General features: G+C 33.8%; 1 protein-coding gene across 1 annotated transcript in view; it reads left to right on the forward strand.

The window, feature by feature from the left end:
• STXBP4 (syntaxin binding protein 4) overlaps nucleotides 1-24,735 on the forward strand; it is a 164,620-nt gene that overhangs the window by 17,441 nt on the left and 122,444 nt on the right. Inside the window, exons 3-8 of the mRNA XM_032279278.1 lie at nucleotides 42-166; nucleotides 4,267-4,399; nucleotides 13,225-13,331; nucleotides 13,516-13,726; nucleotides 14,690-14,768; nucleotides 19,557-19,648. Coding sequence (XP_032135169.1) covers nucleotides 120-166; nucleotides 4,267-4,399; nucleotides 13,225-13,331; nucleotides 13,516-13,726; nucleotides 14,690-14,768; nucleotides 19,557-19,648 — 669 coding nt within the window. The 5' untranslated portion in view covers nucleotides 42-119. The remainder of the gene's footprint in view (nucleotides 1-41; nucleotides 167-4,266; nucleotides 4,400-13,224; nucleotides 13,332-13,515; nucleotides 13,727-14,689; nucleotides 14,769-19,556; nucleotides 19,649-24,735) is intronic.

Raw genomic sequence — 24,735 nt, forward strand, 5'->3', positions numbered from 1 at the left:
TCTAAGACCTGACAATTTATTTTCTACTTCTCTAATCCTAGGAAAAGAAGAATTTCTAGACTCTTCATCAAGATCTTCATTTATACAGCTGTTAAATCCAAGGCTACTTTGGTGAAAGCATGAATAAAAATACATCTACTGTCATATCACCCAGTCTACTTGAAAAGTAATTTTTAAATTTAATATGTTTTGAAATATAGTTGGAAATATGTAGACTGTTAATGAACATTTGATTAAAAGTTTTTTTTTAAATCTAGCTGTCTAATGTGGTCTAGAATAGCAATAATGAGTAGTGAGTAAAGTAATACATTGAATTACCTTTCAGTGTAAATCAATGTATGGGACAAAATCTGTATTTTTTAAATTTTGGCTTTTTAATATCTAGAATATTTTATAATTCCAGAAACAAAATTCATAATATAAGATTAGCTCTTGCTGACCAACAAACAACCCTAAAGTCCCTTAAAACAGTAAGAATTTATTCTTTCTCATGATTCAGTGGGTTGGCTGAGCAGCTCTGCTCTATGCCAGATAATGTAGGATGGCCTAATTTACATCTTGTGAGGCCTCAGCTAGGAAGGCTGGATGGCTGAGGTCTCTTTTGAACTGGTCTCTCATTCTGCAGGGGGCTAGCTCAAGCTTTGACATGGTGGCAGAAGCACAGGTGTTTTCTAAACATCCATTTTTCTCACATTTGCTGGTATCCCATTGGCCAAAGCAATTTAAATAGACAAATAAAAATTCAAGGAGTGGAGATATACACTTTCCTTTTAATGAAAAGAAGCAGTAAAGTCACATTACCAAGATGCACGTAGACAGGAATGGGAGGAATTTTGCAAACATAAAACATAGGTTTAACAAGGTATATTCAAAAAAATCTTGCTCTTATTCTAGTCTTCACTCTGTGCCCTCATTCCGTCTGTAAAAAGTTGTTTTTATTCTTGGTCCTTTTGTAGTTCTTTCTGCTTAAGCAAATGCATATGTATATATATACATACATATATATATATATACATATATATATATACACACATATATATGTATATATATATATACATACATACATATATATATATATATATACACACACCCACACCCACATATAATATATGTACACATAATAATTAAATATATTTGGATTCTACTCCCCGGAATATTCTTAAAAGGTATCATTTATATTGTTTTCACCTTGCCTTTTTGTTTTAACATATATCCTGGTGATCCCTTCATATCAGTTTATAAAGATCTTCCTTGTTTTTTGTTATAACTGCATAATATTCTATGGTGTGGATGTACCATAGTTTATTCAAGCCAGTACCTTATGGATGGGCATTTGTATTGTTTGCAATTTTTGGTGAATACAAATTATGTCAAAATGAATAACCTAGTATATAAGTCATTTTCTATTTTTTGCCAGAGTATCTTTGAGATAGATTTCTAGAAATGGAATCGCTGGATCAGAGGGTCATTTTTGTTAGAGGTTACCAATTTCTCTCTTTAGAAGTTGTACCATTTTGCATTCCCACCAGCAGTATGCAAAAAATGCCTCTTTTCCCACAGCTTTGTCATCAGGGTATGTTGTTAAAGTTTTAAATTTTTATTGATCTGGTAGGTGAGTAGTAGTACCTCTACATAGTTTTAACTTGTAATTCTCTTATTATGAATAAAGTTGATCAGAAATATTTTTAATATGTAATAGGGAAAAAGAGTAGGTAATCTAAATTTTTAACAATAGGAGAGTCTTAAAGTCCGAGCTGTGTATGTAAATTTTATGCTGCCATGAACATATAAATTTATTTTTAAGAAGAACTTTTAACAACATAGACATTGCTTACAATAATAAAACAGGTTCTAAAACTGTTTAAGTAGTACGATAGCAATTCAGAAAATATATGAATATCAATTCAGAAAATATATGGATGGATTTATATAGGAAAAAATATTAGAAGCAATAAACTGCTATGTTAATAACACTTTGTTGGGATTAGAAAAGTGCTTCTGTACTGAAGCAATAATACATGCTGGAGATTGTTTGTGCTCCTAGTGAAGGGCATTCACATTTGGAGGATGTAAGAGTTAGTGGAGAGATCTAATGAGGTACCTTACTTCCCTTTCTTACCTTCTCTTTGATTTCTAGGCTTTACTCGTTTGTTTTTGCAATCTACTGTCCCATAAAGAATGGGTTTATTGGCCAGGCTCGGTGGCTCATGCCTGTAATCCCAGCACTTTAGGAGGCCAGGGCGGGTGGATCACTTCAGGTCAGGAGTTCAAGACCAGACTTGCCAACATGGTAAAATCCTGTGTCTACCAAAAAAAAAAAAAAATTAGCTGGGCCTGGTGGCATATACCTGTAATCCCAGCTACTCAGGAGGCTGTGGTAGGAGAATCACTTAACTTGGGAGGCGGAGGTTACAGTAAGCTGAGATCATGCCACTGCACTCCAGATGGGACAGAGCAAGACCCTGTCTCAAAAAAAAAAAACAAAAAAACAACAAAAAGAAGAAAGAATGGATTTAAGGTACAGAAATCCACATGAGTAGAGCATTTTGGACCCTTGGACCCTGTGCTCTCTGCCATTTTTCTAACTGATTGTTGCCCGAGAAACCAGATAGGCCTTTCCAAATTAGAGCTGAATTCAGTATACCTGTAATGCAGCTCTAAATGATGTTATATATGGAAAGCAAAATATTCAAAAACAGGGAGTTTTATATGTTTTTAAAAATTTCTTTATTTTTAGAAATTATTTTTTTTGAATGCAATAGTATTCTTAATGATATTCTTAGAATTTCTATGGCAGAAGCTAAGAAGACTTTTCCTAAAAGCTATAATCATGTAAGATATGAAGTAACTCTTTTTTTAATAGTAGTTTCAGTTATTCAATGTGTTTGAAGATAGCTGAAAGTCCTATGTTCAACAATGACTAATACAACAACAAAATAGAATACATATCACATTTTGCCTCTGAAGTAAGACTGACTGGCCTCACACTTGGGCCACCAAATTAACCTACCTGAATTTTGGATGGTTTAGAATAATAAGGTTAAGAATATTAAGGATTTTGTAAATATTAAATTAAATGTCATTATTTAGGCACTGTTTAGGACAGTACCCAGTACATAATAAGTAAACATGCAGCTCCTAAGTCTTATTTCAAATTTAATTCCAGTTTTGTTTGACCGGTAAAATCTCTGCTCTGACCAGGATATTCAGAAGTGCGACTTGAATCCAATGACTTTTGCAGGATTTTTTTGACAGTCCCTTCTTTTCAAATGGCTTTGTTTTGTCTGGCAGAAATTACAGTTGAAACAAGTACTTTGTACCAAGAAAATACTCTTTCTAAATTAAAAAGATAAATTTTATTTGAGACTCAAATGGAAGTCATATTTATTTTGTTTTAAATGGCCACAGACATGTCTTTTAAAGCTACTTACCTAATTCATTAAAATATTTAGTATTGGAATTCTTCAAGTAGTCTAATAATCAGGTAAAAACAAATCTTTTCAGTATGTTTAATAAATTTTTGTTCTACTTCAAAGAAATAAGATTATCATTGTAAATTCATTTGTGTTTTGGTTGTTTTGTAGAGAAGATTGTAAGTACAGGCAAGAAAATTCATTTAATTGTTATTACGTCACCATACTTTAAAAAATATCATTGCTAGTAAGTACTAAGTATTTTGGATTGTGTAGGTCAGGGGTCCTCAACCCCTGGGCCTCAGACTGGTAGTGGTCCTTAGTCCGTTAGGAACCAGGCCACACAGTAGGAGGTGAGCGTAGGGCAAGTGAGAATTACAGCCTGAGATCATCCTCCTGTCAGATCATTGGTGGCATTAGATTCTCATAGGAGCATGAACCCATTGTGAACTGTGCATATGAGGGATCTAGGTTGCTGCTTCTTATCAGAATCTAATGGCTGATGATCTGTCACTCTCACCCCCAGATGGGACTATCTAGTTGCAGGAACACAAGCTCAGGGCTCCCCCTGATTCTACATTGTTGTGAGTTGTATAATTATTATATATTACAATGTAATAATAAAGTGCACAATAAATGTAATGCACTTGAATCATCCCGAAACCATCCCTCATCTGCGCCCCTACACCCACCCCACCAGCTGTGGAAAAATTGTCTTACACTAAACAAGTCCCTGGTGCCAAAAAGGTTAGGGGCCACTGGTCTAGATCTAAGAATTTGATTTAATAAGTAGTTTAAAGAAAAAAATAGGTACAGATCTCTACACTAACCTGTGTGTGCTAATTTATTTTAGGGATCCTGCCTTTCAGATGATTACAATTAACAAGGAAACAGGCCTTGGCCTGAAGATAGTAGGAGGAATTAACCGGAATGAAGGCCCGTTGGTATATATTCAGGAAATTATTCCTGGAGGAGACTGCTACAAGGTAAAAATACACCCCCTGTCCACCAAAAATACAAACCAAAACGACCCACCAGTGGTGAAGTTCATTTTTTCTACTTTATTAGTGAATTTATATCCACTGTGATCAAACCTAAGTGAAAAATACCAAGGAACTAGAAGATAAGACTATGGCTCTCAAGGAGCTTTAAACTAAGAGATAATTAGGATCTTCTTATATGAAAATAATATATATTTCTGACTGTAAAATAAGATTATTATTTTAAAATTATTTGCTGTTCACTTTTATCCTGTTTCTGGTTGAGAGAAATTATATTTGATGAAATATTGTCTTTCTACTACTTTGAGTTTTTATTAAGTTGGATCAGTAGAACTTGAACTACATTAATTTAGCCTCTACTAAATGCAAAACAAAACAAAAACAGCAAACAAAATCTACTAAATTCTGAATTCGCAGTTCTTATTGAGCTAATGAGTTTTACCACTCATTAGCTGCCCACATGAGAAATTAGATTTAGACTTAAATTAGAATCCCCATTGAAATTAGATTTAGACTTAAAACCAGAAAATATCTATTTTTAGGAATTAGAAAGTCTTACTCTCCTCTTCAAAGTAAAAAATATGTTATATAATGAGCTCCCTTTCACTTTGGCTGGTAGGAAGCTCAGACCCAAATTTGAAGCACAACCCCAGCAATTTAACAAACTGGTTACTATATTTGAATTCTCATTCTTCTTGGGTCTCACTTGCTATTTCGGTTTTACTAAAGTGATTATGTGTCATTTTTCTGAAAATTGCTTCCATTTGATTTGGAGAGATATCAAATATAAAGAATTTAATAAAATTATGTTAAGAATTAATAAAATTAATAAAATATCTGTAAATATCAAGCTATACAGCATGAGAAAGGATCCTCTTACTATTTTGTTCTTATTTGGTTAAATAAATAGTTCTATTACTTTTACCCACCACCCGTATTTCTCTCCCACCACTGCAAACACTTGTTAAGTAAGCAGTTATCTTTTCAACTGGATTTTTTTGTCTTATTAGGGAAAAATTCCATTTGAAAAGTAACTTCCAAAATAGTTGTAGTAATTTCAAGTGTTTCGGGCTTGTTCAGATAATAAGGCATCTTCTAAATATACCTTCTAAGTTCTAAGTGTTATATAGGCCAGGCATGGTGGCTCATGCCTGTAATCTCAGCTTTGGGGAGGCAGAGACAGGAAGATTTCTTGAGCTCAGGAATTTGAGAACAACAGCCTGGGCAACACAGTGAGACTTGAACGCTATTAAAATTTTTTTAAAAATCAGCCAGGTTTGGTGGTACATGCTTGTAGTCCAGCTACTTGCCTTGTAGTCCGGCTGCTTGGAGGCTGAGTATTGCTTGGGCCCCGAAGATCAAGGTTGCAGTGAGGCGTGATCGTACCACTACACTCTAACCTGGGCAACAGAGTGAGACTCTTGTCTCCAAAAAAAAAAAAAAAAAGCAAATTCTTATCACTTGTTAGGTACCTTGATCTATTACTGCATCATATTAAGTGTAGTTTAAGAAATGCCCTAGCTGTATTGAACACACACACACAAACACACACACACACACCCAGCTTTAACACTAAGGTAATGCCTCAATTCCTAGAAGAAAAAATTCATTTTTCTGTTGGTTTGAATTTGTTTAAATTTAGCTTTTAAAAATGTTCTTAACAATTTAAATTTAATTGCCAAAAATTATACCATTATATTGAAATTACTAAATAATATATTATAAATTATACATATATGTATATGTGTGTGTGTGTGTGTGTGTGTGTGTGTGTGTATATATAAATTTTGAGACAGGCTCTTGCTCTATCATCCAGGCTGGAGTGCAGTGGCACCATCTCTGCTCACTGCAACCTCCGTCTCCCAGGTTCAAGCAATTCTCCCACCTCTGCTTCCTGAGTAGCTGGGATTACAGACGCGTGCCAAAACTCCTAGCTAATTTTTGTATTTTTAGTAGAGATGGGGTTTCACCATGTTGGCCAGGCTGGTCTCGAACTCCCGACCTCAGGTGATCTGCCCACCTCAGCCTCCCAAAGTGCTGGGATTACAGGACTGAGCCACTGAGCCCGGCCTAAGAATTTGCTTTTAAGACAAACATCAATTCGTACTTCTTTATTACCATGAAAAATATTTGGAGTTAGAGTAATAAATTGATAGCTGTGGTGCTAAATAGCTCTTTATCTTCTGTCGGTGATAGCAGATTAAGAAATTTTTCTTATGATATCTACTTTTTATTAGAATGTCATTGAAAGAAGTATTAAAAGGCAAAATCTTCTAATTGACTATATCCTCTACTTACCACTAGAGGGCAGCACAGGGCTATTAATGTTCTCCGTAGCTGGTCTTAAGATTGACAAAAGGAAATAGGGAAGATAGAAAAAAGTTTAAGAGAGGAGTACCAGGGATGATGGCTCATTCCTGTAATCCCAGTACTTTTGGAAGCCAGGGCAGGAGGACCCCTTGAGCCCAGGAGTTGCAGGTTTCAGTGAGCTATGATTACATCACTACACCCCAGCCTGGCCAATAGAGTGTCTCTAAAAAATAAAAAAATGTGTACAAGAAGAAGAAGTAATTTTCTAGTGCTTACATTATTTTAAAATATTTTCTAAAGATGGAGCACTCTATGCATATGCATATTTATTCTTCAGATACAAAATTGATATAACTTTATTTCAAAACAATGTATTAATAACACCTTTACTGTATTCTAAATACTGTTTTAACATGTTAATAAATTTCTAGTCTGCACAAAATTTCTACATAGTAGAATTTTCTGCACAAAATTTCTACATAGTAGAATTTGTAGAATAGGAAACACAAACTCATAAGGTTATCCTAATGTAGTTGTTGAACTAATTGTTAATATTTTTTAAATGCATGTGAATGCTTTAACTTTCTGTGATTTTGTTTTAACATTATAATGTTTCAGAATTAACAATATAGGCAATATCAAGCTTATAGCAAGATCATATTTTATTTATGTTTTCAAATACCTCTAACCGTAAGGGAGTTATTGGCACTCAGAAGGAACTTTCTTTAATTATTCATGGTTTGCCACCACCCACCCTAAATGTTTTCCTCCTGGAAAATATGAGAATAAAATACTGGACTATGCAAAATACTATGTTCTTTGAAAAACATATCCATAGTTCAAATATGGGATATTATGAATACATCTTTCCAGTTCAAGTAGAACCAAGATTCCCTCAGCTCTAAGAGCTAGAGGCATCCTATAAATTGAAAACAACTATATTAGTTGCTAAGTTAAGGAAATAAGAGAACTCCAAGGCCCTTTCATCCTGTCAGCTAGTCCCATATCCGTCTGGGGTCAATGTTTGACCCTTTTTCTGACTTGGACACTCCTTTAAGCTTCATACCAACATTCAATTCCCTGAACAACATTTTTACTTGGATCTCTTAAAGGCATCTCAAACTCAACATTTCTGAAGCAGAACTCATAACATTCACATCACACTGTATTCTGCTTATCTCCTCCCAAACAGAGTCTCTTCCAGTTTACCTAGTCTTGGTGAATGACAGCTTCCAGCTGCACAAAGTCAGAAAATTTAACAGCTTCCTATTTCCACTCCCATAACACTACTTAAATCATTAGCATGTATTGTTGACTTTTTTACTCTCTAAATATCTCTTGAACTCATCAGTTTTTTGATCTTCATTCTCATCGTTGGAGCTTAAACTGTCATCAGTTTTTATCAGCCCTCTCAGTAGCATCATTTGTTCTTATGCACCATACCTATTTCCCTCCCAACCCATATTACTAATACTTGGTTGCCTACAAGGTTCTATGGAGTGTGGCTTCTGCCCTCTCCTTCTCTGACTCTCCATCCCTATGCTTCCAGAGCAGCATTTTCTCAGTTCCTAGAAGGGGCCTTTTTTTTTTTTTTTCATCTCATATGCTGTTCCCTTAGTCTGGAAACAGCACTCCATTTTCTTTCCCCCATTATTTCCAGATATCAATTCAAAGACTACTGCCTAAGGATTGTGTTCCCTGCTTTTCCCCCAGTCTAAGCTAAGTTTCATTTTTTCTATATGTGCCTCTAAATTCCATTCCTTTCCTTTTTGTCACCTATCTCAGTTGTAATGATATATTTATGATTGTTTAATCAAATCTTCCTGAACCACAAGACAGTATGTTTCTTAAGGATGCGATCCAATTTTATTCACAATATTATTGTTAGTCCCCAGTGTGGTGCCTGACACATACATACTTGCTCAATTTATATTTATGGATGAATGGTCCCATAGTCATTCTGTCACATTTCTGAAGATTACTGATCTGCCTATTTACCCTTCCACTGACACCATTTGGGCTCCACACCAAGGTACTTCCTTCCTGGACCTTTAAAGTGTGTCAGATTTTTGACAACACTTTAAAATTCTCAAATGTTTATTTTTATTTCTTTCTTTTGTTGTTGGTAACATAGGGAAAGCAGATAAATCAAAAGCCTCACTTAAAATCTGATCATATATTTTATGTATTTTTTATTTGGTCCTAAGACATACACTAAAACATATACATGTAAGTTATGCATGCACACACATATATATATATATAAATCATGTGTATATAGGTATGTAATATATTCCTGAGTGTGTGTGTATATGTAATATTTCCTCTTCTCCCTCTGAAATTAGAGGTCTCACAGTCAATGTCGTCATGTAATTGGTGGCTATTTTTCCTCTCAATGCTACATAAAGTAATGATTTCTTACAATTAGTGGCATCTTAAATTTGATAAATTCAGGACTTCTTTTGTCAAGCCCTATAGGTGAGGAAAAGATCACATGGTTATAGATGCTAATGGCTAGTAATTGTTCACCAATGATTGAAGTAGGACACATTTAACTTTCAGAGGAGATCTATTTTTATGCTGAGCATAGCACTGGAACCTGGGCCAAGGCTTTTAGATAAATAGCAAGATCAGGCCTCTGGATGGCAGACTATGAAGAAACCAGTCCCACTGGTGGGAGCTGAAGAAGTAGCAGCCAAAATGGTTCATTTTGCAGTGTCACTCTCTTTATTCCTTTGCCATTATTATTTCTGTCATAGCTACCCTAATTTCCTCAGACTGTTTCTTGGCTCCCTTTAACCTATTGTGGACTTACTAGGTACCTAGCACTGTGCCAGGGAACCAATCATGAAAAGGACAGAGTTCTAGCTCTGGGTAAATGAAAGAATCAGTGATTCTGGTCCATTAAGAAAATCATTGCCCCTAGTTTGGGAGTTGCTGATTTATTATATCTTAATGCTGATTTATTATATCTTAATGCAAGGTCAGGGTAAAGCAGATATGTAAATATAAGGACTGTACAGAGTAAGTGCAATCGTTTAGGTAAGTAAAAGTGCTTTTTGAGCAAAGAGAGAACATTTCAGTAAATTTTGGGGAACTGGAGAAAACTTGCAGCAGGGATAGTATTTGAATTGGGCTGTGAAGTTTAAGTCAGAGTTTATCACAGAGACGTGGGAGGGTAGATGGTGGCATCCTAGGTAAGAATTGGTATGTGTGAAAACACTGAGGTTCGAAAGGCCATGGCTGGTTTGAGGCACATTCTCGGAGAGTAGAATGAAGAATTTATATGCTGATGCAGAAGGTGAATGGTAAAGCTAGAAAAAGTAAGTTGCAGTAAATATGTTGTGCTGGGTTTGAGATATTGAGGAGTTTCAACTTTTTTGTGCCAATTGGCAACCATCGAAGGTTCTCAGTTTGATGAGTAATATAATTAAATTTGCTATCAGTATGACAATTGTTCACAACAGATATGAAAGTCTCATTCACCTCCTCTTTTTTAACGCCTGTAATGTACTATAATTTGCATATATTACTTAATTGTTACAGCAACCTTGTGTTGCATGTATTTATCTCCACTCTACAGCTAAGAAAATAGAGTCTCATAAAAGCTAAACAACTTGCCTAAGTTCACAATAAAGGTAGCATCAGTCTGCATCTTGTAAAAGTATAGGAAAAGAATCTTAAGGCTTGCAAAAAGACTATTCCTTAGTATTAGGTATAATGAGTTAGTTAAATCAGAATCAGGCTGTATAGATGGTTTCTGTTAATATTGAAATGTATTATTTAGAAAACTGTCTTCCAAGGTCATAATTAGAAATGAATAGTACTGGTGGTTTTTAACAGAAGTGTTTAAGTGGTCAGGAATATATTATTCTTTCAACTTCTGCATGAATGTCAGTGTGAAAGAATTCACATCTAAAGTGCAACATATGAAAATGCCTGACACATTGCCTCCCATGTCATATAGTTGCTCTGTAACTGCTGCATTGGAATCTAGACTGCGTGGAAGAGGTCTCAACATATCTCTGAAGTTCACATATACATTAATCCAGCTGGGGCAGAATGCACTCGTTTAGAATGCCAGACTTACAAAAATAGCTTTGTTTTCATTTGCAGGTTCTGACTTTTAAACAGGTTCAGAAATTCACATGATCAGCTAAGATCTTATTCTAGGAGGCAAAGAAAAAAAACAAACTGCTATGAATACTTTTTAGGAAGAAAAAATATATAAACACCAGAAGTCACAGTCAGAAGCCATTCTTCTTCTCTTCTCTGACTCTCTTCTTGCCAGAAAATGCTACTTCAATACATCAGTGTACTTTGATACAAGATGGGTTAAATTGCTTTCATGTGAGCTTTTACTGTGTACTAACACTGCATGTTATGTTGTCTTGTCTTTGCCAGTTATATTCAATCACATATTTACATAAAATCCAGATGTTTTTAAATTATATATATTTATATATATAAAACATAAATACCTACATATATATATGTATGTGTATATTTTGTTCTTGTTGTTTGTTTTTTTTGAGACAGAGTCTTGCTTGGTTGCCCAGGCTGGAGAGCAGTAGCGCAATCATGACTTTGACCTCCTGGGCTCAAGTGACTTTAGCCTCCTGAGTAACTGAGACTATAGACGTGTGCTACCATGACTAGCTATTTTTTTTTAAATGGGGTGTAACTATGTTGCCCAGGCTGGCCTTAAACTCCTAAGCTCAAGCAGTCTTCCTGCCTCAGTCTCCCCAAGTGTTGGGTGCACAGATATGAGCCACCATGTCTGGCTTATGTGTTTTTTAAAATTAAGTTGACTCTTTTGGCTTAAGTATTTTAAATAATGTTTACATTTCAGTAGAATAGGGTCGTTATGCATCTGGATTATATTATCTTTTACACAGTAGTTGAGATATATTTCTATAAAATCCTTTGATGAATGTTTTATGTTAATTTTGTTATTTTCCTATGTATTCTTTAGTCAGTAAAATAATCTTTTTAAAAATAACAATACCTATTGTAATTTAAGAGTAAAATAACTGTGAATCATCATTATTATAAATAATACAGTTTAGGTCAAACATCAATATCCAAGGGATGTATTTTAGTAGATAAGACTTTAAGGAAAGATGTTTTTTTGAATTTGTGAAAATTGCTTGAGTACCATCAAGGTGAAAATCTACCTTTTCAACCGTATAAGCTTTTTCTATAGTTATAAAAATAATGCTTTCTACCACTGTACTAATGATAAATAGGGAAATACCTTAGGAACTGTAAAAGAAGGAAGCTTATTTTTATTTTCTAGTTTGAATTAAAAGAAAAGACAAAAATTGGGAAACTTACTTACCAACTACATTAACTGCTGCCCTTGATATACTCTGTCTTATTCAGTTAGGCTAGTTATGAGCAAGCTGGGCCTTAGTAAAGGCAACACCAGGCAGCCAGTTAGAATTGTCATTTTTAGCAGGACATGGATAACAATATACGCACCGCCAACTAGGCCTTCGTCATGGAGGATAGCAGGTCTAGCAAAAAAAGATGATCATGAGCTGAAATATGAGTAGGATCAATGTAATTAAAATCCTTGCCTGGGCACAGTCGCTCACGCCTGTAATCCCTGCAGTTTGGGATACTGAGGTGGGCGGATGGCTTGAGCCTGGGAGTTTGAGACCAGCCTGGGCAATATAATGAGACCTCATGTCTATGCAAAATTTTGAAAATTTAAAAAAATTTTTTAAGAAAGATCCTTGACTAAAGTTTTAAAAATCTCAATGTGAGGCCGGGCGCGGTGGCTCAAGCCTGTAATCCCAGCACTTTGGGAGGCCGAGGCGGGTGGATCACGAGGTCAAGAGATCGAGACCATCCTGAACATGGTGAAACCCCGTCTCTACTAAAAATACAAAAAATGAGCTGGGCATGGTGGTGCGTGCCTGTAATCCCAGCTACTCAGGAGGCTGAGGCAGGAGAATTGCCTGAACCCAGGAGGCGGAGGTTGCGGTGAGCCGAGACCGCGCCATTGCACTCCAGCCTGGGTAACATGAGTGAAACTCCGTCTCAAAAAAAAAAAAAATCTCAATGTGGGATGAGTCCACATTGAACAGTCTGGTAAGAGGAAATATGTGTAGGAATGCAGAGAAACTAAAGTAAATGAGTTTTACATTCTGAAATATCTCACAGTTATTTGGCCCACTTTATGACAGAGTCAGAGCTTTATCAGCCCATAGTGCTCAGTTTTTAAAATAGGTCCCCCCGGTATACTAGCCTATGTCCTACCATATTCAAAATTATTTAGCATGTAAATTTATTCATGGAATACATAAACCATGCCATTTTACTTATGTATATTACCGAGCCAAACTTTAATCATAACATTTTGCCTCTGAGGTTGTCTAATATTTTTGTTTTTATTCTTTCTTCACAAAAACTTTTCGTTGCTTTAATTGCATCAATTATTATTTTTTTAAATACCTCATTAGTTCCTTTATAAATGTTACTGTTTTTGTTAGGATGGTCGTTTGAAGCCAGGAGATCAACTTGTCTCAGTCAACAAGGAATCTATGATTGGTGTATCATTCGAAGAAGCAAAAAGCATAATTACCAGAGCCAAGTTGAGGTAACTATACTATCCATGAGATAGAATGAGTCATTTAGGATGTCTTCTTGAAAGTAGTAATTTAAGATGTATTAAGTGCTTTAGATTATAAGAAATATTTTTAATAACATTTAAAACATTATCTTGGAATTCAGTTGTAGTGTATTCATAGCATATCCATAAAATGATTTCTTTTTAATATTAGGTCAGAATCTGCTTGGGAGATAGCATTCATAAGACAAAAATCCGACAACAGTCAACCAGAAAATCTGTCATGTACATCACTTGTAGAAGCTTCAGGAGAATATAGACCTCAAGCCTCAGCATTTAGTCTTTTTTCGTCTCCTCCTGAATTACTAACCCCAAAGACCTCATCCACTCCCAAAACTAACAATGCCATTTTACCTTCTTGTAAGGTAAGTCATGTAATCTTAAATTTCTCTACATATACACTCCATAAATCCCCCATATAGTTTTGCATTGGGTAAGTACATATAGAATTGTTATTTCAGTAAAATTGTTAGCAAATTAATACTTCTTTGAAAGATATTTTCTTCTTTACTATTTTTTATGCTGTATATTCAGTACACATATTTTAAATCAGCATGTCCTGTGTCCAGAAGCATGACTTGTTAGACAATACTGGCATGACAAAATGGTTCCACAAAGACTTGCCTAGATATCACTCAAAACTATGTTAACAATGTCATATTTAGTTTCAGTTGGTTTAGTTATTTGCCATTTCTGTTCTCTGCTTGACTGAAGTCAGGCTATCTTCTTTGTTGTTCCTTAGCCTCTTTCCCACACAGTGAGGCTAATCCCAGGCATCCACTCTAGAAAGATATTGCTCCTTCATGTGTGTATGCTATAGTTCCCCCAAGCAGAATCACACAAAATGGGGAATTTTTATATCAGAATTAACACACTCGATTACTAACAGCTATATTGTCCTAAAAAATTACAGTTATAGAATAAAGTATATATTATTTATATCTGTGTTAGCTGTAAAATAGGAAAATCAGGCTTTTAGTCAGTTGAATAAAATTTGTCAACGGTAACTTCAGTTTCAGGTACATGCTAAACAGAGACAGAGTGTAAGATTTTCTGTCAGCCCCTTATACTTTGTCATTTGGAGCTATAATACTTTGAAAAGACAGGATGTGTGGCCTTATATTTTGTTATCCTTGGATTTGGAAGAGCTGCAAGCAATTGTTACCTTTAATTTTGAATGACTTTGTTCGAAGATGCATATACCAAAATTTTATAGTTTCATATTTGAGGGACTATTACCTTAATCTCTTTAACCATTCTTTTTAACACGTGCTTCAGGTGACCTATTTTAGTAAATAACATTGTGTATTCCTCATTTTCTTTCACAGATAGAAACTGGATACAACAAAACAGAACAGATTCCAATTACTTCTTCAGAAAACAGTACTGTGGGTTTGTCTAATACAGGTAAATACACATTTAATTTCTCTTTCCTGTTATTTTTTTCAATTCTCTCTCAATGAGGAATACGGATGTGACTTAATAAGACTTTGAAGAAGGGTGCATTATGTCTTTGTTCCTTCAATGAATGAAAAAGTAAAAATAATATATTTTCCATTGGTCCCTGTGAAAGTATGACTTTTATTGGAAATTTCCCTGAACAAAGAGTTGAAATTTCAAAAGATGCATTGTCATAATAGTGTTTATGAAGCTATAATAATGAATTGTTTAAGTGAAATAATGAGAAGTCTTCTCTAAGATCAAGATTAGGTTGCCACATCCTTTGAGTGCAATACTGATGAGGTATATTAAATACACTTTTCAGAAAACACATTGTAGAAGGGAGCGTACCTTAAGAAAAGAAATGTATCTTGTTTTTTTGGAAGACATCATATGGATATAAATTAGAAAGAATATCAGTATTGTGAGTTCATTATTACTGATTCTTAATTACCATAAAATGATTTACTGACTTTTTAAAACAATAAAAGCATTGATTATGTAAGCCAAACGTAAAATAAGGATTTTTATTAGGATTGCAGGCTTGATATCAGGAAAAAGTCTCCCGAAATTATTTCCGAAAGTAAAACACAACAATGAAAAAAAGATTAAAGATAACTGAAAAACTAATTAGATATGCCTAATTATAATGCAAATTTTTACCTATATATTTTAATTTTGTTTTAATAACATTATTGATATAAGAACTGAAAAATAAGGAAGCATTAATTTAAATTAAATAGCTAATAATCTTTACAGGAGTTTATACTATATTCCATAGTAGTTTGCTCCAATTTGGGGTGGTATTTATCACTAGGTTAATACCATTCTTCAGCCATGAGTTATAGTCCCTTTTACTAAGTGAGATTTATCGACCCTTGGAAACTTTATTAGCATTATTCCTCTTACATAATTAATTTCCAGTCTCTTGTTATACTGTTTTTATTTTAAACTGGGAACCCATATGGGAAGAAAAAGATAGACGAATGAAACCAACAGTCATGAGATGAGGATCAAAGTTGCTAGATGATGGAAGTCAGAATCCTTTATTCCTTGATTATATTATACAATATTAATACTTTATAACTTTTTTTAATTTTTAAAGTAATTGAACTACTCAATGCCTCTTTTAACCATTTATTCAGTAAGGATTTACTATGTTATATGGAAGAATACAGTACAATGGGAATTATGAAGGAATTAGGATATTTTCTGTGAGACAATAGTATATTGTGAAATAAAACATGGGGTTAAAAATTCCAGTTATTCAAATTAGAAAACATCCAAATATATATGCATGTATTTGTTTATAGATGTGTATGTGTGTGTTTATTTTATCAAGTAGCCACTATTTGCAGTTTTCTGTGTTAATCAGAGCAGGAGTGGGTGGTTTTGTTACTCTAAAAAGCATTCTTTCTTGTGAATGAATAACACATTTACACAAATTATGTAAAGATATGAACAAAGAGACCTAAGGAAAGAAGTAGTGAGTGATATGAGTATGGTATAAAAAAGACACAGTGGTGGTTACCACCAGGCTCTGAAGGCAGACTCAGTGTTCAAGTTCTTGCTTTTATCTTATTAGCTCTGTAACCTTGAATTAGTTACAAGTTACATGGAGTTGTTATGAGGATTAAACAAGATCATGCATGTCAAGCACTTACTTTGTAATTAGTGCATATATATGCTTACTAAATTTTTCTGTTACTAATAATATAGAAGCTATAGCCTAGAGTATAGCTCAGATAATATTCTAGGTCATATTTATAGAGCAAAAGGAAAAGCTTGAATTCTTGATTCAATTTTATGTCCTCCCCTTGATCCCAAAAACTAGTATATAATAAGGAATCTGTCACAATATGCAAAAATTAATTAAGAAAAATTTCTTGGCAAAAGTCAGACATTATCCAAATCTTGAAAGAAGTGGAAGGGAGAGGAGGGGAGAGGGGGGAGGGGGAAGGAAAGGAGGAGGAGGCAAGAAGGAGGGAGAGCCAAGAGAATAATAGGCCATACTTAGAAAAACTAACTTCCCCAGAGAGGAACAAATAAAGATCTTAGGGCTGGGATAAAGAGATATCATTGGCAGATGAGGAAAACTGTCTATGAAGGGGCTTTCAGGTAAAGCTACTCTGAATTGGCAAAGTATGCTGGAATTATACACAGACCCTCTTAAGATTTTAACTCAAAAGTAAAGGTGTAAGTTGTCTGGAAAAAACAAGATTTTGTTAAGCCCTGACTGCATATTGTTAAATGAAGGTTAGTATAATTTTACATTAACTCTCCTTATAATAGAGTATCTCTGTGTTAATGTTAACAATACTTTATAAGTTTTCACAGCAGTTTTCTATTATATTGTTGGCCTTTTAACTCCTATAAGGCAGTCTGGTTTATTCCCCCTAATTTACAGATGGACAAACTGATTATGAAAGATGTTGAACACATTTAAGAACATTGGTCTGGTGTCACAAGAGATTGGACTCCTAACATTGTCATGTACTAGCTATGTGGCCTGGGCTAATTTCTTTACCTTTTCTGGCCTTGCTCTTTTATTTTGGGATGGGAGTAATAACCCCTATGTCACTGTGGTCATTGTGAAGATTAATAAGCTTATATAGGTACATAGTTTACTGTTTAGATAGAAGTAAGCATAAGTAGGAGTTTCTGTTATTTTCAGTGTTAGATATAGCAAATTTTAACGCTTAGATGTAGGAAAATGTAAGTGAGAACACATTTCTCAGTGTGTTGATATTGTAAGTGCTCCTGTCTCACCTTCTCTCATTCCTCTCTCCCCCACTTGTTCTCCCCACTGCAACCCTTCTAAACACTTAACACTTGAATAATTCAAGCCCAGGTTTAGTCTTGGAGATCATAACAAGGTTCACTTGGGGCCACCTGGTGTTAATGTGCCTTAATTGCAGACCAAGCACCAAGCTGGAAGTCATTGGCAAGCTTCACATGTCCAAACCTTAAAGGATGAAAAGTAGTTATCTGCTGGTTGGTCTTCCATATCATTCTACTCCATGCTGATCTTTATGCTACACTTTAGGTTTGGCACAGAATTTCTCTTAGGAGAGAAACAAAAATTATATGTGTGTGTATATGTATATATATATATACTTCTACATATACACACACATATATACCCATACATACACACTCACATATATACCCACACATACACACATATACATATATACACATATATGTATATATAGAATTACATATATGTGTGGAATATATACACATACCCATATATGTGTATATATGTATATGTGTATGTTTGTGTATATATATATACCATGTATATATTATTTTTAATCTCATAGCCAACAATTAGGCATCATGATTACAAAGGAGATTTACTTTTATCAGAATTGTAAAATACTAAAATTAGTCTTTTTCAAAGTTTAATTCCATTTGAAACTAAAAGTCAGCAACCATTTTTTATGATCTTGACACCTATAAGCTATATTAAAGATTTTACATAGAATGTTAAGGATGTGTTAAAGGTTTAGAGGAAGACTATTTATTTTCATATGCACTTCTTATGTTCTTAAGAGAATGCAAATCATTTTGTACTTAGAGACAGATGCTCTGAGAAATTTTAAAAAATTAAAACACTGCATAAAGATGTGACATTTTCAAAAGATTTTTCTTCTTCCTCTTGTTTCTATGTAGAACTAGTAAAATATCATTTAAAAGTGTATTTAGAATAGTGGCAATTTGGATAGTAAGATCAACATGAATTATAGGAATTTGTTTTACAAACTTTGATACAGTATTTCAAGTTCTGGTCTTTTGTAGCATCTTTTAAAATCATGCAATAAGGACAAAGGCTCGTTTAAATAATAAGGATATATTGAGAAGATGTAGGAAAAATGGGTAAAAAGTGTATGACTTTTAGCTCTTGCAAATTCATTTATGCTACTTGAAATGTGACCTGTCTTTTAGAGATAAGATGTTAGCTCCAAGTACAGAATGTATATTATACTTTATGTGCAAACTTGAAATGACTTGCATTTTTGGGTTTTTCCAGAGTACTTTCAGAATTCACATCACAAAACACTTTTACCAGTCAAAAAAATACCATGCTCTTTTAAAATATCTAATATGATTTTACTGTTTTTGAACAAAAATACTTTTTGTCTCTTTAAGGCATTGTGGTGATGTAGTAGTGGTAGGATGTATGTTTGTCTTTTAAGTTAATATTTCTGTGGGACTTCACAATGCATAATTGGCCACTCTTACATCTTAGAATTTAAGTGAAGCCAGTCTATCTAAAAAAAATTGGACTTAAAAAAATTATGAAAACTGGCCGGGCGCAGTGGCTCACTTCTGTAATCCTGGCACTTTGGGAGGCCAAGGTGGGCGGATCACCTGAGGTCAGGAGTTTGAGACCAACCTGGCCAACACAGTGAAACCCTGTCTCTACTAAAAATATAAAAATTAACCAGGCATGGTGGCATGGGCCTGTCATCCCAGCTACCTGAGAGGCTGAGGCAGGAGAATTGCTTGAACCCGGGAGGCAGACGGTAAGCCCAGATCATGCCCCTACACTCCAGCCTGGGTGACAGAGTGAGACTCTGTCTCAAAAAAAAAAAAAAAAAAAAAAAAAATTATGAAAAGAAAACGAAAAGCCGCCAACCAATTAGCTAGAATTATTTTTGAACAGCAGGAACCCAGAACATATCCTGTCAAATGAAAATTTTGATTCCAATTAAGTTCCCAATTAATGTACAACCTGTTGTCTCTTAGATGTTGCTTCTGCCTGGACTGAAAATTACGGACTACAAGAAAAGCTCTCCCTAAATCCCTCTGTTCGCCTTAAGGCAGAGAAACTGGAAATGGTAAATCCTCTAAATTTTCATTTTTCTTCCATAAGACAAAAACAGGAAAGAAGCACTCTCCTTCTTTGAGAGAATAAAGTACTGGAGTTATTAGTTTCTTGAAGTTACTTATTTACAATTAAACAAATGGCAGGTCAGATTTAAATTATTTAATTCACATTTGAATTTGGTAGTTCATGGTGGTTCACTAGTACAAAATGGAAATAAAATCTTTTATAACTAAATTGACATTTGGATCAAACAGTTTCCTCCTCTGAGAATAAGACAAATAAGATTTTTATAATCTAGAATCAGTAGAAAGATGTAACAAATTATGGCAAAGTATATGAGGCTTCATAGAAAATGGCAATAAGTGAATCAATAATAGTCCATTATTCAAATTTTTTAAGGTAGAGGGAAACAACATTTTAAAGGACAAAATAGTCCAGTGTCTACTAAATATAGAGAGATGGTAGCAATATACTAAAGCACTAAAAGTAGTCCTGGGGAAAGTGGAACATTGGGACTCTCATGTAAAAGAAATTTAAGATGATTTAAAAAGAAAAATTAAAGGCAGAAAAGCACTCGAAAGTATTTCTTATCAGGTAACCAGGGATCTGAAAGGAAAAATGTGCCACATTTTTTTTTTATGTGAAATGAATATACTGCTGAAAAGTCCACAACCTCTACCTTCCTATCAGTTTTTGAAGATAAAGCGTTGTTACATTTTAGGAAGAGTATAAAAATGCATAGCTAAAATAAAGCACAGAATCTGTTTACTCCCATATCCATATCTTTGCTTGGTCCTATGATAGTCCTTTCTCACTGCCAGTTTGAATTTTATCTAAATTCTAACTTACATAGGGTAGAAAAGATTTCTCACTCATCGGTAGATTCATGGCTAAGACACCTATAACAAAAGAAAGATTAACAAGAAAGTAACATGCAGATTTATTTAATGTATGTTTTACATGACATGAGAGCCTTCAGAAATGAAAACCCAAAGAAACTGGGAAAAGTGTATTTTTATGGATGGTCATACAGAAGTATAATTGGAGCGCAAAAGTGTATAATCTAATGGTAATAAACTGTGGGGAGCATAGCAAGGCCTGTTTGTTCAGATTCTTAACATCTCTGTGTCTTCAGAGTTGAAGATACTTTCTTTCCCTGGGATGTGGGGAGGACCTCTCTGGAATGAGGGTCTTTTAGTCTACTTTTAGGGGAGGATCAGCTGGGTTTTATGGCCCACTTCAGGGGAGAAAAGGTGACATAAGGTAAGAAAGAACTTCCTGCTTCTTTTTTTTTTTTTTTTTTTTTGAGACTGAGTCTCAATCTGTTGCCCCAGGATGGAGTGCAGTGGCGCAATCTCAGCTCGCTGCGACCTCCGCCTCCCGGATTCAAGCCATTTTCCTACCTCAGCCTTCTGAGTAGCTGGGATTACAGACACACACCACTGTGCCTGGCTACTTTTTGTATTTTTAGTAGAGATGGGGTTTCACCATGTTGGTCAGTCTGATCTTGAACTCCTGACCTCGTGATCTGCCTGCTTTGGCTTCCCAAAGTGCTGGAATTACTGGCCTCTTCTGCTGTTTTCTCAAACACCAAAGTGCCATACTTTGAGGCAGCATGTCCTGGACTTTGTCATTCAATTCCATCTCCTTCACTGAGACTTTGCTATTACAGTTCGGACCAATATTGCCTTCTTTTGCACATTAGTAGCACTTACCTTCACAATTTTGGTGCCCTGTAATCTTTTCTATTATCTTGTTTTATCAATGAAATTATAAGTGTCTTCACCACAGACACGGCCCCTGTAGTTACCTACTAATGTTTAAATAGCTGGTTTGTACTCAATAAAGTTTTCCAATTAATTAGATACTTGAGATGTCTCCCTTATAGTTTCAAAATCCTGAGTATCTTTTGTAACGTGTGCTTCTGTTTGTGGCTAAAATATAAGTTCTGGCTAATGTGTAATCTGCAATCAGTTAATAGTAACATTTTCAAAAATAGAGTGTTTGAGATTTAAAAGCATGACTATTACATATCTAAAAATGAATAATTATTCAATGATGTTGATTTAATATACATTTCTGAACATCCAAGATTTAATACCAGTCCTCTGGATAAGGAGAAATTTATCCAGCTAACTGCTTTACCTGGAAGACTTTGTTATTTTACTTGGTTTAAATTTTTCTAGCACATAATATTATTTTTAATCTGATTAATATTCTTAGAGGTATGGAAATCTAAATTTGTATTGATTCTGAGAAATATGAGTTGCTTGGCCATTAAATCAGAATTCCAGTTTTTGGTTCCCCTTTAAGCCTAAACAAAATTTTTTTTTGGAAAAGTAAAATGGCAGATTTACATCAAAGAAACTAACATTTGATATAAATTCAACCTTTCTGCTCTTAATCAAGATAGACTTGTTAATTTTATTTAGTAGAGCATTCTTTGTTTTCAGAGTTTGAAACTATATTTCTCTGAATAACTTTTTTCCTAAAATCTATGTTAGCATCTATCCACCCAAATTTTTTCTTAAGCTACTTTTCTTGTTTTGCAGTTACATATTAATGTCATAATATCAGTATCACTTCAGTTTGAAAAAGGTTTAGGTTCTTCTCTTTTGGTTGCTATTTTGTAGACAGATTCAACTTTATTGTCCATTACATTTTAACATATTCCTATTCAGTAATAAGTAAAGCCAATGTGATCAGGTATTTAAAATAATACATATTTTTCTATCTTCTATACACATTACATGTGGCAGCATGAAAATTGGTGTTCTAATGAAATTTCACAAGGAAAGCATGTTTACTAATTATGAATTTATTCAGTAATTAGCCTACTCAGTACAATTTTTAAGGAAGGCAGAGAGGTTAGAATTTGATTAAGGTAATTACCTGTCAAGACAATGTCATGTTTATATACACATGCAAACATGTTTATGTTCAGACATATGTATATATGTGGCATTGTCATGAAGTCTTTTATATTTTATTGGTTTAAGTAGAGAAATTTATAACAAAGATATACTAGAAAGTGATCTATAACACTGAACTAGTTATTTATTAATTCCTTGTCTGTAAAATGGATTTACATTTGCCTCTTTCTATGAATACTCTGAGAATGATTTAATATACAGATATTTTGATGTTATTCCAGCATAGTTATTTGTAGTGATATGTTTCTTCAAAGTATTTCTATGAGTAGTATACGTCTTGTTTGAGCTTAATATTAATCTTATAAATATGTATTATAAACTTAGCAGATCGGGATATAATTTCTTGCTTGACTTGAAATTGAAATATCATACCTCTGCACTATCTGTATATTTATACCTCTGGAAGATGCTTTGGGATACGGATGCCATTTCACTGATATTTGCTTTTACCTCTTGCCATTTCTGTAACATTTCAAGAAAACTTTAGTGAGCAATGGCATACTCAATGTCTCATTATAGTTAATGAAATGTTCTTTGTATTAGGTTAAAAGATGTGTGACTAATACTGTAATAAAGTAATTTTTTAAATTCATCATTTAGACATTAGAAAAACTTCAGGACATTTATTTGTCTAATTAACAAACTTATTTTTGCTTCAGGTTAAAAGATGACCTTAGTCGTTTAATAAATTATTGGAACCAATTTTTATTTTACTTTTTTCCCTATATATACTCTGCTTACATATGAAACCTACTTTTTGATGAAAAATGTTGCTTCCAACTAAAACTTAAGAGCTTACCTGACGTGACATGTGGTATTCATCTAAAGTGAATTTTGCTTTCAACAAAACATTTACTACTAAGCTTAGCTCTAGATTAATGTACACTGTAGTTAATTGCATTGTGTAACTTTATTATTACATAATGTAAAAATTACCATATATTGAGCACCTTCCATGATAGACAGTTTATTTGCTCTTTTTATAAAATTATTTTTATTTTTTATTTCTTTACATGAAAATATTAAACATATACAAGAATGTATATATTATACACATACAATTCAAAGAATAATAAATACACATTTACTCACCACCCAACTTAAGAATCAGAACCTTTGATGTTGCTAATGTGTACCTCTCCCCAAAAGGGGAGATTTTGAGTTTGTCATTTCTGTACGTTTTAAAAATTTTGACTTATTTTAAATACTGTGAGATCAAAGAGTTTATTTTCAGTTTACTTGAGGTATTGCTAAAATTTTTGCTTCTGTATTTCCAGCTCCAAGTAAAAGGCTTGGCTCATAGTATATGCTGAAAAACTAATTGTTCGATTAGTTCATTGTTTTCTAAATTAGTTTTCTCAAGTGTCATTCCTACTAGTCTTATGCAAGAGTTCTCATTGCTTCATATACTTTACATTTATTCTAATTATAATATAGTTTGATGTATTTCTACCATCTTATTTTTAAAATTTCTTTTCGTTCTCCTTTTTTATCACTTCTCTTCTTCCCCCTTTTTATTGTATTCTTTTGATTTGATTACATTTGATTATTTGATTAATTGCTTTTGCATTTTACTTTTTACCTCCAACTTGTGTGAAAGTTATGTCTTCTCTTGCTATTCTTTTAGTGATTTCCTTAAGATTTGAACATGCATATTAACTTAAAAGTCTAAAGTTAATCAGAATTCTTTTGTACATACAAAGCCCTACAATACTTTAATTCTGATTACCCTGTTCTCAGTTTATATACCTATAATTGTCCAATATTTTCATCTCAGCCTTTTATTCTTACAAATTATGAATTATTATCTTTGTTTAGTTTTACAAATTATGCATTATTATTATTGTAATATTCTTGTAGTCAATGATAGTTTAGATTTGCCCATGTTTACTATATTCTTTATTCATTGGTCTGTTTTGCATTTCTAACATTTTGGGGTCATTTTCCCTTTTCTCTAACCCCTTTAAATGTTCTTTTGGTATAGGTTGATGGAAAACTCTCATCTTTTTATTTTTCTGAAAATATTTTGCCCTCATTTTTGAAAGACAATTTTGTTGGGCACATAATTCTAGGGTCACAGTTTTTGTCTCTCAGATTTCTGAAGCTCTTATTCTCATTTTTTCTGGTTTCTTTTGTTGCTATTTTGAGAACTCTGCTGTCACTC

The sequence above is a fragment of the Sapajus apella genome, unplaced genomic scaffold, assembly GCF_009761245.1.
Source record: "Sapajus apella isolate SASKATOON/1434 unplaced genomic scaffold, GSC_monkey_1.0 scaffold12, whole genome shotgun sequence".
NCBI lineage: Eukaryota > Metazoa > Chordata > Mammalia > Primates > Cebidae > Sapajus > Sapajus apella.